Here is a 13,046-nt window from a genome sequence, read left to right on the forward strand (position 1 = left end):
AGTAGATTATTTGCTCTAAATGAATGGTTAATGTCATGGTGTAATGAACAGAAGCTGCTCTTTGTAAATAATTGGAATCTGTTCTGGGAGCGACCTAGGCTCTTCCGTCCTGATGGCCTTCACCCCAGCAGAATCGGAGCAGCTCTTCTGTCGGACAACATCTCCAGGGCGTTACACACCATCATATGACTAGTAAGTCAAAGTCCAAATCACAGTCTTTGCTGTCCTAACTTAATTGACATAAGTACCAATGTAGAACATTATATAGAAACTGTGTCTATTCCTCGTTTAGTGAGGTCAAACATTAAATCTACTGTAGGATCTAGGAAAAATCTAATTGTGATTAAACAAGAAAATCTCAATATTAGTGAACAAAAACAATTTTGTACTAACTTAATTGACATAAGTACCAATGTAGAACATTATATAGAAACTGTGTCTATTCCTCGTTTAGTGAGGTCAAACATTAAATCTACTGTAGGATCTAGGAAAAATCTAATTGTGATTAAACCAGAAAATCTCAATATTAGTGAACAAAAACACAGATGGTCACAGATAATAGTTTCAATGTACTTTGCCTTACTGAAACCTGGCTTAAGCCAAATGATTATTTCGGTCTAAATGAGTCTACTCCACCAGGATACAGTTATAAGCATGAGCCCCGTCTGATTGGTCGTGGCGGTGGTGTTGCAACAATCTATAGAGATATTCTTAATGTTACTCAGAAAACAGGTCACAGGTTTAATTTGTTTGAAGTACTAGTGCTAAATGTTACGCTCTTAGATGTAAGAAAGAAATCTGTATTATCTCTAGCCTTGGCTACTGTATATAGACCTCCAGGGCCCTATGCTGATTTCCTAAAAGAGTTTGCAGACTTTCTCTCAGATCTATTGGTCAACGTCGATAAAGCATTAATTGTTGGAGATTTTAACATACACGTAGATAACACAAATGATGCGTTAGGGGCTGCGTTTACAGATCTATTACTGGTCACTGGTCCCACTCATCGTCTTAATCACACACTAGATTTAATTATATCACATGGAACCAACCCAACCGATATAGATATTATACCGCAAAGTGATGACGTCACTGACCATTACATGGTAACTTGAATACTGCGTACTGCTGAAATCTGTCATGTTGCGCCACGTTATCGACCAGGCAGAACAATCCTTCCAACCACTATAGATAGATTCTCAAATACCTTACCTGATCTGTCTCAGCTGCTAAGTGAACCCAAACAAACAGATGAACTAGAGGAAATGACTAGCAGTATGAGCACCATTTTCTCTAGTACATCAGAAATTGTTGCACCAATTAGATTAAAAAAGGTTAGAGAGAAAACTAAAGCACCATGATACAACAGTGCTACACATGTTATCAAGAGAGAAACTCGTAACTTAGAGCGTAAATGGAAACAAACTAATTTAGAGGTCTTTAGAATCGCGTGGAAAGATAGTATGTCACGTTATAAAAAGGCCCTAAAAGCAGCCAGGGCTGAGCATCTCAGCAAACTAATAGAAAATAACCAAAATAATCCAAGGTGGATTAGACTAACCGTGGCTAGACTAACAAATAAACAAGCATCGCCTGAGCAAAATATTCCGTTACAGTTTAGTAGTAATGATTTTATGAATTTCTTCACTGAGAAAATAGAAAGCATCAGAAACAAAATTGTAAATGTACAATCTTTAATGATATCTTATGATTCAACCGCAATTATCGCCCCTCAAGAACTACTACACCGCTTTACAACTATAGGACAGGAAGAGCTAAATAAACTTATCATTGCATCTAAACCAACAACATGTTTATTAGATCCAATACTCACTAAACTACTGAAAGAGTTGTTACCTGTAGTGGAAGAGCCTCTTCTCAATATTATTAACTCGTCTTTATCTTTAGGTCATGTTCCAAGAATATTCAAGTTGGCAGTCATAAAACCTCTCATTAAGAAGCCACAATTAGATCATAATAACCTAGCAAATTACAGACCAATTTCAAATCTTCCATTTATGTCTTAAATACTAGAAAAAGTTGTGTCCGCTCAATTGTGCTCTTTCTTGCAAGAAAATGATATCTATGAAAAATTTCAATCAGGATTCAGGCCGCATCATAGCACAGAAACTGTGCTCGTTAAAATCACAAATTATTTACTTCTAGCTTCTGACCAAGGCTGTATCTCAATACTAGTTCTACTCGATCTTAGTGCTGCGTTCGATACTATAGATCATAAAATACTCTTAGATCGACTTCAAAATTACACTGGTGTTCAGGGACAGGCATTAAACTGGTTTAGATCGTACTTATCAGACCGCTACCATTTTGTCTGTCTAAATGGGGAAAAATCAAAGATAATGTCAGTAGACTATGGGGTGCCGCAAGGATCCATGTTAGGCCCTCTGCTATTCTCAATATATATGCTGCCACTTGGTAATATTATAAGAAAACATGGAATCAATTTCCACTGTTATGCTGATGACACTCAATTATTTATTTCATCACGACCAGATGAAAACGCTAAATTATCTAAACTGACAGCGTGTGTTGAAGATATTACATACTGGATGACGTGTAATTTTCTGCTATTAAATTCAGATAAAACAGAGGTATTACTTATTGGTCCAAAAAACTGCCCACAAAACCTCTCACAATACAACTTTAACTTGGAAGGATGTCCTGTCACTTTATCCGCTACAGTAAAAGACCTGGGTGTTATATTAGACCGCAACTTGTCTTTCGAAAATCATATTTCATATGTTACAAGAACGGCATTTTTCCACCTTAGAAACATTGCTAAGCTACGTAACATGCTATCTATTTCGGATGCAGAAAAGTTAGTTCATGCATTTATGACCTTGAGACTAGATTACTGTAATGCTTTATTAGCTGGTTGTCCTGCATCATCAATAAACAAGCTACAGTTAGTCCAAAACGCAGCTGCTAGAGTTCTTACTAGGTCAAGAAAATATGATCATATAACACCAATTTTATCATCTCTACACTGGTTACCTATTAAGTTCCAAATCAATTACAAAGTATTGCTAGTGACCTATAAAGCCCTAAATGGTTTAGCACCAGTATATTTAACGGATCTTCTATTGCCCTACAATCCATCGCGCTCTTTAAGATCACTAAACTCGAGGCTTCTGGTCATTCCTAGGATATCTAAGTCCACAAAAGGAGGGAGGGCATTTTCACATTTAGCTCCTAAACTCTGGAATAGTCTTCCTGATATTGTTCGAGGTTCAGACTCGCTGTCCCAGTTTAAAACTAGATTAAAGATGCATCTCTTTAGCCAAGCATTCACATTATAATAACCTTTTATACTACAGTTAAATCGGATCAAAATCCTTAATGTTCTGAACAGCATCTATGCTAATTATTTCCCATCTGCTTTTCTGTTGTTATCTCGGGACACTAGTCCCGAGGTAAATAGTTTGTCAGCTCCAGTTTGTATCCAGCCTCTCATAGAGACTTCAGATGCCCCAACACCTGTGAAGAGACGACTCAACGCCAGCGTTGTTATGGCCTAAATTAATACATGATTGATTAACTTTTTCTAACATTTATATTTAACATTCTCTTTCTAACATTTTTCAATGTACATTTATGAAATGCACTTTCTGTAAAGCTTCTTTGAAACAATGTGTATTGTGAAAAGCGCTATACAAATACATTTGAATTGAATTGAACATACTCCCAGCTGAGCCCCGCCCTCAGAGCTCACCACAGACAGACTGTGACAGATTAGAACTGCTCCAAGTGACACAGATCGAGGCACTAACAGTAACATCTCAGCCCAGACTGTGGAGTCTGTGGAGGCACTGGTAAAAATGGGGACCATCGGGGGTCAGACTGGTGAACTTTTACGCCTTATATGTGGTATGAGCAATAAGCTGGAAGAAATGTCTAAGTCACTCCATGAACCGGACGATAACATATTGCAGCTTCCGGTAACACCAGAGCAACAGCCCCCCTCACCAGACATGTTATTCCTCTCTACAGCATCCCCGCTTCTGAGCTTCACAGAGAAAATTGATTTTGTTTATAATGGAACCAGACAATCACACTCGATCGCTGCGAGCCCCCAGATATCAACCAAAGAGTGTCCAGCCCCACAACCACCAAAGACTTTGGGCCCAGCTCGCTCTGCCCCTCCTCCTGTGAGATTTATTCGGTCACAACGCCAGGGCACACACCCTCCTCCATCTGCAAAAACAACAGATACCAGCTCGCAGTGATGTGTTTTGGGTCCTCGCAACTTCAACAGCAACCTTACCAAATGTTTACAAAACAAGCGTGAACCCAGTGTGCCTGTCTCTTTCTCTATTTCTGTTCTGTTACGAGATAGAAAGTCTAAGGCCTTCTCAGGCCGTATGGCAAACCTATCTAATCTGCTGCCTGTTACTTGTCAAACTAAGATTACTGTGGGGAAAAAAAATAAAAATGAATACTTTTAAGTTAGCACTTTTAAACATCCGTTCACTTAAAAACAAATAATTTCTAGTCAACGACTTAATAACCACAAACAACCTAGATTTTTTGCTTCTAAATGAAACGTGGCTAGAAGACAGCAGCAGTGCAACAATCCTCAATGAAACAGCCCCTCCTAACTTTACTTTTATGGGTGTCTGCAGAGCAGTCAGGAGGGGTGGGGGGGGCGCTGCTCTTTTTAAAGATGTCTATCAATGTAAGCAAGTATCATTTGGTGACTATTTGTCTCTAGAATATCTGGGCATTGTGCTAAAAGGTGCTCCACGCATCCTGCTTATCATTATTTACAGACCTCCAAAATATTGTCCAGCCTTATTATTGATGACTTTACAGAGCTGTTATCAGCAATCACATCTGAGTATGACTGTTTTGCTATTGCTGGGGATTTTAACATTCACATTGACAATGCTGAATCCAGTACAACAAAAGATCTCATGACCGTTCTTGACACTTTTGATTTGACACAACATGTACACGGACCCACACATGATCGTGGACACACTCAAGATTTACTTATCAGTAAGGGTCTAAACATTTAATCAATAGTTATTAAGGATGTGGCACTGTCTGATCATTTCTGTATTTTCTTTGATATATCAATCTCTCCTGCCATTGAAACTAGATCTGTCTCTGTCAAAAAGAGATGCTTAAATGAGAACACTAGTGTGCTGTTTATGAAGGCTATATCTCTAACAACAAGCATATCAGCAGATTCTGTTGATTTTCTCCTTGACTCTTAACTCAAAAGTTAAGAGTGTAATTGATGATATTGCTCCTGTGAAAGTCAGAAAAAAGAGTGGCAAACAAAAAGCACCTTGGAGAAACTCAACAGCAGTGCAATTAATGAAAAGACAATGCAGGAAATCTGAACGCATGTGGCGAAAGACAAAACTTGTAGTCCATTATAAGATCTATAAAGACAGTCTTCGTGCATTCAATGTGGAACTAGGCAAAGCTAGACAGACCTTTTCAAATATTATAAACAGAAACATAAACAAAACGCGCACTCTTTTTGCTACTGTAGAGACACTAACAAACCCTCAGAGTCACATTCCCAATGAAATCCTCTCAGACAGCAAATGTAGTGAGTTTGCTTTCTTGCTTTAGAATGAGATTTATGCTGATGTTCAATGGAGCTGTTTGAAACTGTCATGTGCTTCAGCACTTAACAGACACACACACACATGAATGTGAGATAATGATATAAGGACGGATCTGACTGGAGAAACAGTCTCTTACACCTATAATACACTCATACAGGAGGACATTGGCTTCACAGGACCCACGTGTCCCCATTACAAATCATTTATTAACTCTTGTGATCAAACACATAATTATGTCATGTTTTGGTCTCATCTGGCAGCTTATAAACTGAATAGATGTTTGATGAACTCAATAGAGATATTAAAAGTCTTCAAGTAAGAACTACAGTCTACACATGCATTGAGATCATGTTAATAAGCTTCATTTCCTCTGGATCATCAACCATTACCTTCAGTTTTATGGTATTTGATGTTTGTGTTCCACTTTCATCAATTTCCTTAAATAATGCTTCGCTCAGGATATTAGAAGAAAGCAAACTGCTCTTGAAGGAAAAAAGGCTGAAACTCTGATGCTCCTGTAAACCAGTGTGTGCAAAAGGCCATGTTCAAGTTAAAATTATTTCATTATAATAGTTGTACAGCGTTCTGTTTATGTGTTGCGTCAGCCGAGTAGGCAGAGTTTAATCGGAAGTTTCGTGAATTCTGTGAAAATAACGTGATATCAGATATATGGCAATGAAGGAAAAGGAAGAAATGCAGTGCGTGTTATCATTTTAAATAAACAAAGCCAAGTGGATTAAGGATTAAAGCTATAGAATGACCATAGAGTCAGATGTTGAGCAGTTTGGCATTTTCAGATGTGATGGGAGGTCAATGTTGTGTGATTGCTCCGTTGGTTGGTGGAATTGTATGGTGAATACCATTACGTGCGTCATTGCAGACTGTAAGTGTTCTATTTCATTATTCAGTCTAATAATCATTATCTAATATGCTGTTAGATGAATCAACAAGATATTTCTTAAGTTGTAAAAGAACAGCTGCTATATCATGCATTTATCATATGTTTACGATGTCTCTGTTATTTGTGATAATGACGCAGCACTTTGTTGTACGAATCATATCACGAAACTAATCGAGATTTGTTTGTTTCATTGTAGAACCACGTTTATGTTTATCCAGCTGACCATGCTCTGCACATATACACACACCCATCATGCGCACTGAACACCGCTGCACAGAGAGCTACAGGCCTCACTGTTAATATCTCATCACATTAAGCCTATCAGGACCAGAGAAGGATACATACTGAAGTGTGACCGCCTGTTTGAATTCCAATGTGATGACATCTCCTATGAGGATCGACTTTTGAGGATATCTGCACCCTCCTTTCATTAAGTGGACTTTTTCTGGAATACTTGGGACTTGCTAAGACTGAGTAGACTTAATTCCACTACGTCACTGCCTAATTTCATCATATCATCGTATCTTTTGAATCAAAGCATAGAGTTATATTGTTTGGTTATTTTTCCGTAGGCCTATGCCGTTTTATTTACTTGCATTTTGTTGACATTGTGAACAAATAAATCATTCTTTCATTTTACCAATCAATACATTGAGTGAAACTGATCCATGACTCTGGCCTCTTTACTCCTCTTCTAATCATTGGACATCAACTGAGTAAATAGTTCTGAAAGGTGATTGAGAATCGTAATAGTAATCAGTGCATACTACAGTCTTCAGTACACAGTGTGTTGATTCTCACTATTTACCTTTAAAGGGGGGTGAAATGCTATTTCATGCATACTGAGCTTTTTACACTGTTAAAGACTTGGATTCCCATGGACAAAGTTTCACAAAAAAGGTTTAACATTTGATGGACTATTTCTGTGCCAAAAATATTCCTTCTGGTTTGTCCCAAGTTGTCAGAAAGCTTTTTTCAAATATGGGTCTGCGTGACGTCAACAATGGCAGAATGTCCTTGTATGGGCTCTTCTCCTGGAAGGGCGTGCGCGACGGGGCCCTAATGCTGCGTTCACACCAAACGTGAATAGAGCATCTGGAGCAAATTATTTCAATGTTAAGTCAATGTAAAGATTCGTTGACGCACGTCTGGAGGTCCTGCGGCGCGATAGACGCGTTTTACACGTTAAATTGCATAGCCTACAATAGTACATAAACCAAATTATGTCCTCATGAAAAATGAGTAAACATACTGTTATGATCTTGAAGTTATTTTATTTTATCAACTAGCTTTGTGTATACGGTCTATCTCTGTGTGTAGATGTATGTTTGTGTTGCAGATTGGTGTTTCATCTATTAATCACCCGAAGACTGTGATTGGTCCAGCCAAGCACCTGATCCAGACATAAGGACCGCCCCAAACACTCATTCAGTGCTTCATGCCATTTTGTGCCGTCGGTCTTCATGACATTCTGTGTGTCGTCGTACGTGGTGTTTTTTGGCTTCGTTTGAATTAGAGATTTTTATCAGAGAGATTGATAGTATTTCTGTGAAACTATGAAGTTTGTTTATTTGGTGAGCCTTTGTTTGATTCTCCAGTTTTTCCTGATGTTTGTTTGTTTGTTTGTTTGTTTGTTTGATTTTTGACCTGGTAATATATCTTGATTTATTTGCCACTCAATGTTATATCTATTTTCTTTAAACATTGTTTTGTCTAATTAAGGGATGTAGGGGGTTTGACGCCAATTTATTTATACCTCATTTTGAACCTTTGTTTATGTTAAAGGGAGATAGGGAAGCTAACTGTATTTTGTTTTCTTTATTTTTGTTATAGGTAAATTAGTTTCTAAAAGAAGTTTGTTTTGTTTGTTATTTTGGCCTTGTCTGCCCCTGACGCTAAACCCTTATTTTTGTAAATAAAAACGTATTATTTAGAATTCTCTCTGGTGTGGACTCTCTTCCTTTTTCTGTTACGGCTGAACCCTAGCGGTCGTAACACATTCACATAAATGTTGTAAAACTCGCATTGACAAGCCGATAAGCACATACAGTTAGAGTGCATACCATTGAGACCTCCTGCTATAGACGTTGTTGCTGCTGCTCCTGTTCAATTTCAGCCTCTAGATCTCATTCTGGATAATATATGTATGGCTAAATCTGATTGATCTCCATGGTTTACAGGATAACGTTTTTTCCACATTTAAGGGAGCTTTCAGACACTCTCAACGCAGCTGCGCGGCACCCTCGTGATTCTTTAGCAGATGATACGCCTCCAGCTGCTCCGCTTTATTCGGAAAGACTCTGTACAGCGTATCTTTCTTTTATAAATATAATACAACTAAAGACTTTTCGGAGATATGATGCATGCAATACTACTCTATAGGCACTCAAGATTGACTGAAACTGAGTGAATTTCATAAATATCATGACATTTATGAGAACACACTGAGCTCATGGGATTGATCAAAACAAGTAAAAATAAGATGAAAATAGACTTTAACACAGACAGAGGCAAGTAAATGAGTTACTAAACAGAAGCAACTGAACCTTCAGTAAATGTCATGCGATGTGATCAAGATGAGTAAAATTAACTTCATCTTCAGTCATCAGAGTCATTTGTGCTGAGATTTAGTGTGTTAACATAACGTTTTATTTGACAAGATGATTTTAGTCCAAAAATGTACATTAAAGGACATGTTTTGGACAAAGGACAAAGACACGTGTGACTATCAGAGAGATGATCTTACCTCAGTTCCTCCAGTTTACAGTAAGGATCCTCCAGTACAGCAGAGAGAAGAGTCACTGAATTTGATATTTTATTCCCAGACAGATCTAGTACTCTCAGGTGTGAGGGGTTTGATCTTAGTGCTGAAGTCAGAGCAGCACAACCTTCATCTGTGATACCACAATCCCAAAACCTGTAGAGAACAATGACACACTCTTCACTCTCTCAGTTCAGATCAGTTCAGCAGTAAATCATTATTAAACAGAAAGTACAAACTTAACACAAATCAATAAGTTTGATGGATCAGGATCTGTATTTTTGTCTAATGCTAAATCTATTTTAGTTAATGACAGCGTTTACAACCAATAGTATCCAGCTGCAATATTAAATAAATATTAATTAATAAAACGTATTGATTTCGTTTTCAGGGATGAAAAGACTTTTATATTTTCAAGTCTTTCTGCAGAAACGCCATATGGGCTTAAGAGTCACACTTTTTTGTGTTTTAAGATGATTATTTGTTGTTTGCATGTTTTTTTATTATGTGCCATTTAAATTCATTTTAAACCTATTATTTTAGAAATACTTTATAAATGTCCTCTTTGTTTTCATTCAGAGAAACATGTTTCACTTGTTCCTATTTATAACAACATGAACATAAAGGAAATAATATGATTGAATATGCAGTCAAATGGGAAACACTTTACAACATGTTAAACATTTAATATATTTTTAAAATATTAAAAAAGTTGTAGTTGAAGTAACAGTAAACTATAGTGTCCATTAACATTAAATCTCCTCATTCTTTGTGTCAGTATTATTTGTAACATGAATGTGAAGGAAATAATACTAACATAGGCTACACTATACCGGTCAAAATAAGTTTCAGACCAATATGATTTTGTAATTTTTTAAGAGAAATAGAGAAATATTGTGAAATATATTTACAATTTAAAATAACTATTTTGTATAACTACTTTTATAACTGTTTTCTATTTGAATATATGCAATTTATTCCTGTGATCAGATAAAAACTGTTCTTTTGGAGAAAAAAAAATAAAGAACTGTTTTCATCATTGATAATAATCATAAATGTTTCTTGAGCAGCAAATGATCATATTAGAATGATTTCTGAAGGATCATGTGACACTGAAGACTGGAGTAATGATGCTGAAAATGCAGCTTTGATCACAGGAATAAATTACATTTAATTTTTTGGGGGGTATTTTAATAACATAAAATGCAGCCTTGGTGAACCTTTGAAAACAGTCACTACATCCCAGTCAACTCCAAAATCAAGTCTGTTTAAAGTCCCTGTAAAGTCAAAATTAAGAATGTGTTCTGAGCTTGTCACACCACAGACAAATGTGTTATTAACCACCCAGCCAAATATGAATCATAAAAAAATCCGCCAAGTAAATAAAATAGCTAATCAAAATCTTGAAAAAATAAGCAGCATTCTCTGCTCACAAACGCTGGGGGCGTGTCCGCTGTCTGCGCTAAAACCACGCCCACTCGCGGGAAAGCTGCCGTTAGCACACAAGACAACACTCACATACAGTTCACGACAGCACCAGATGTCGGCGGGAAGGGAGGATGAAGGTCGGCGCAGGAGATAAACAGTGTTTTCTTGTATATTATGAGCAATTTGGTGAACAAATGACACAGTACATCTGTTTTTTTAAGTCATAATTATGCTCTTTTTGCGGAACCTTCCGACCCCTTTAAATGAATAGATGAGATTTTATAAATACTCATTGCTAGGAGAGAGCAAAGCAAAAAACACAAACTAGTTATTTGATCATTTTCATTTTGTTATGCAAGCGCTACATTTCATCTACAACATTCTTTCCAGATGATTCAATCTGAATCAAAATCTTCCCCGTTCTTGTCTCATTAAAAATCTTACTGAATCAATGAAGACAGAAAAATAACCATTCAACACCCCTTTTTTTCATTAGTAGACTGTAAGAAACTATAAATCACTAAAATTAAATCTGTCTTCATCTGTCTGAGCTGGAGAGTTGACCAGCAACGATTTCCTCTTCAAACCCTTCAAAACATAGACACTGGTTCTCATTCACTAATAATTGCATGGATTTAGTATTTGTACGCACAGGAGAACTTCTCACGAAAAAACACTGCCTAACTCACAACACACACATACACACATACACACATGAATTTATTCTCAATCTTGTTCTGATGTTAGTGGATTTGGAGTATTAATCTAAATGAGCAGCCGCTGCACAAGGATAGTTATTTGCATATAACACGCCCCTACCATCTCCATATAAGGGCTTTCCTTTACAGCCTTTCGTCACTGGTCAAACATATGCAGACTCTCTCGCCAGATCCTCGAACAATGTCAGGTGTGCCATTCTTAAAACCAGTTCAAACACAATAAACACCTTTTATACGCACCCAGATTACAGACTCTCATTAGCAGCTGCACACACACACGTATATCTGCGTTATTCAGAGAAACCTCGCCGCTGAAGCTATAACACAGCTTTCTTATAAATATATGCAAGATTAAATTAAATAGTATTATAATAAATAATAATATAATATATAGTCGTGTTAAGATGAAATATAACTTCTTAAGGCCACACAGAAAAGTGTTTTTTGCGCACGAGTGGTTCCAGTTGTTCCTACATTCTTTGGTAAATTTAGAATAAATTTTAGTACGGAAGTTTTTGGTGAATCAAGATTTGCTCATGAAAACGCAGATTTACACATGCATAGTGAATGAGACCCAATGTATTTTTCTCTGATTTTGACACCATCTTCCTTAGATCTTATTTAGATCCGAGTAGAAGGGACGTGCTACTTGGCCGTCGGATGTCGAGCGTCTGCTTGGTGGGTCAGGGCAACATTGGACCCAGACACGGCCAACGTGAGCCAACTCTGCAGTCTGCTTTCGTCGCTACTAGCTGGTCGGCGTCGGTTTGGTGTGTTCCTTGCTTTACATTGAGTCAATGAATCTCCCTTCTCATTTTTCTTTTCAGTATTTTAATTCTTCAAATTCATTATTGTTCTACCTCTTTCAACAACCGCATTCAATATTTGATCTTATCTAAGAACACAACTGCACTGTTCTCAGTTCTGACTGTTGCGCTCAAGTCTGTTTAACCCTCATGCACGGTTCGATTTCTGCTTACAACACTAACTGGATTCAATACAATTCCTCAAAAATCACACTATGAATAAAAACATACAATCAGGTACAAATAATGAACTTTTAATATCAATACTTTTTACACATTAAAATGAATAAATATCTGAATTTATGATTTATAAAAAGGTTTTTAACCACTATTTTTATGAGTACCCCTCCCCTCATGTTACTGAGGAGTCAGCTGAACTCACAGCAGCAGAAAGAGACTGAACACTTCAAATATACTTTACATTGTGATTCATGTGTGAGAGTCAAATATAATCTTACCACAGTTCCTCCAGTTTACAGCGAGGATCCTCCAGTACAGCAGAGAGAAGAGTCACTGATTTTCCTATTTTATTCACAGACAGATTCAGTACTCTCAGGTGTGAGGGGTTTGATCTCAGAGCTGAAGTCAGAGCAGCACAACTTTCATCTGTGACGCCACAATCCCTCAACCTGTAGAGAACAATGACACACTCTTCACTCTCTCAGATCAGATCAGATCAACAGGTACAAATCACAATTTTAATCATACTATTAAAATGTCTACATTTCAATTTAAGATTTATCACATTCATGAAAATAAAGACATTTAAAAAGCTTTTAACACCTGTGCTTCAAATCACAATTACATTTACTCATGTTACTGTAATTA

The 13,046-nt window shown here is 37.1% G+C and overlaps 1 protein-coding gene across 1 annotated transcript in view; it reads right to left on the minus strand.

Annotated features, from left to right (window-relative positions):
• Positions 1–13,046, minus strand: part of LOC307129865 (NACHT, LRR and PYD domains-containing protein 3-like) — a 119,674-nt gene that overhangs the window by 7,554 nt on the left and 99,074 nt on the right. The window contains exons 12-13 of the mRNA XM_079822655.1: positions 12,677–12,847; positions 9,251–9,421 (exon numbers count right to left, since the gene is read on the minus strand). Coding sequence (XP_079678781.1) covers positions 9,251–9,421; positions 12,677–12,847 — 342 coding nt within the window. The remainder of the gene's footprint in view (positions 1–9,250; positions 9,422–12,676; positions 12,848–13,046) is intronic.

The sequence above is a fragment of the Gobio gobio genome (assembly GCF_949357685.1).
Source record: "Gobio gobio genome assembly, chromosome: 8".
NCBI lineage: Eukaryota > Metazoa > Chordata > Actinopteri > Cypriniformes > Gobionidae > Gobio > Gobio gobio.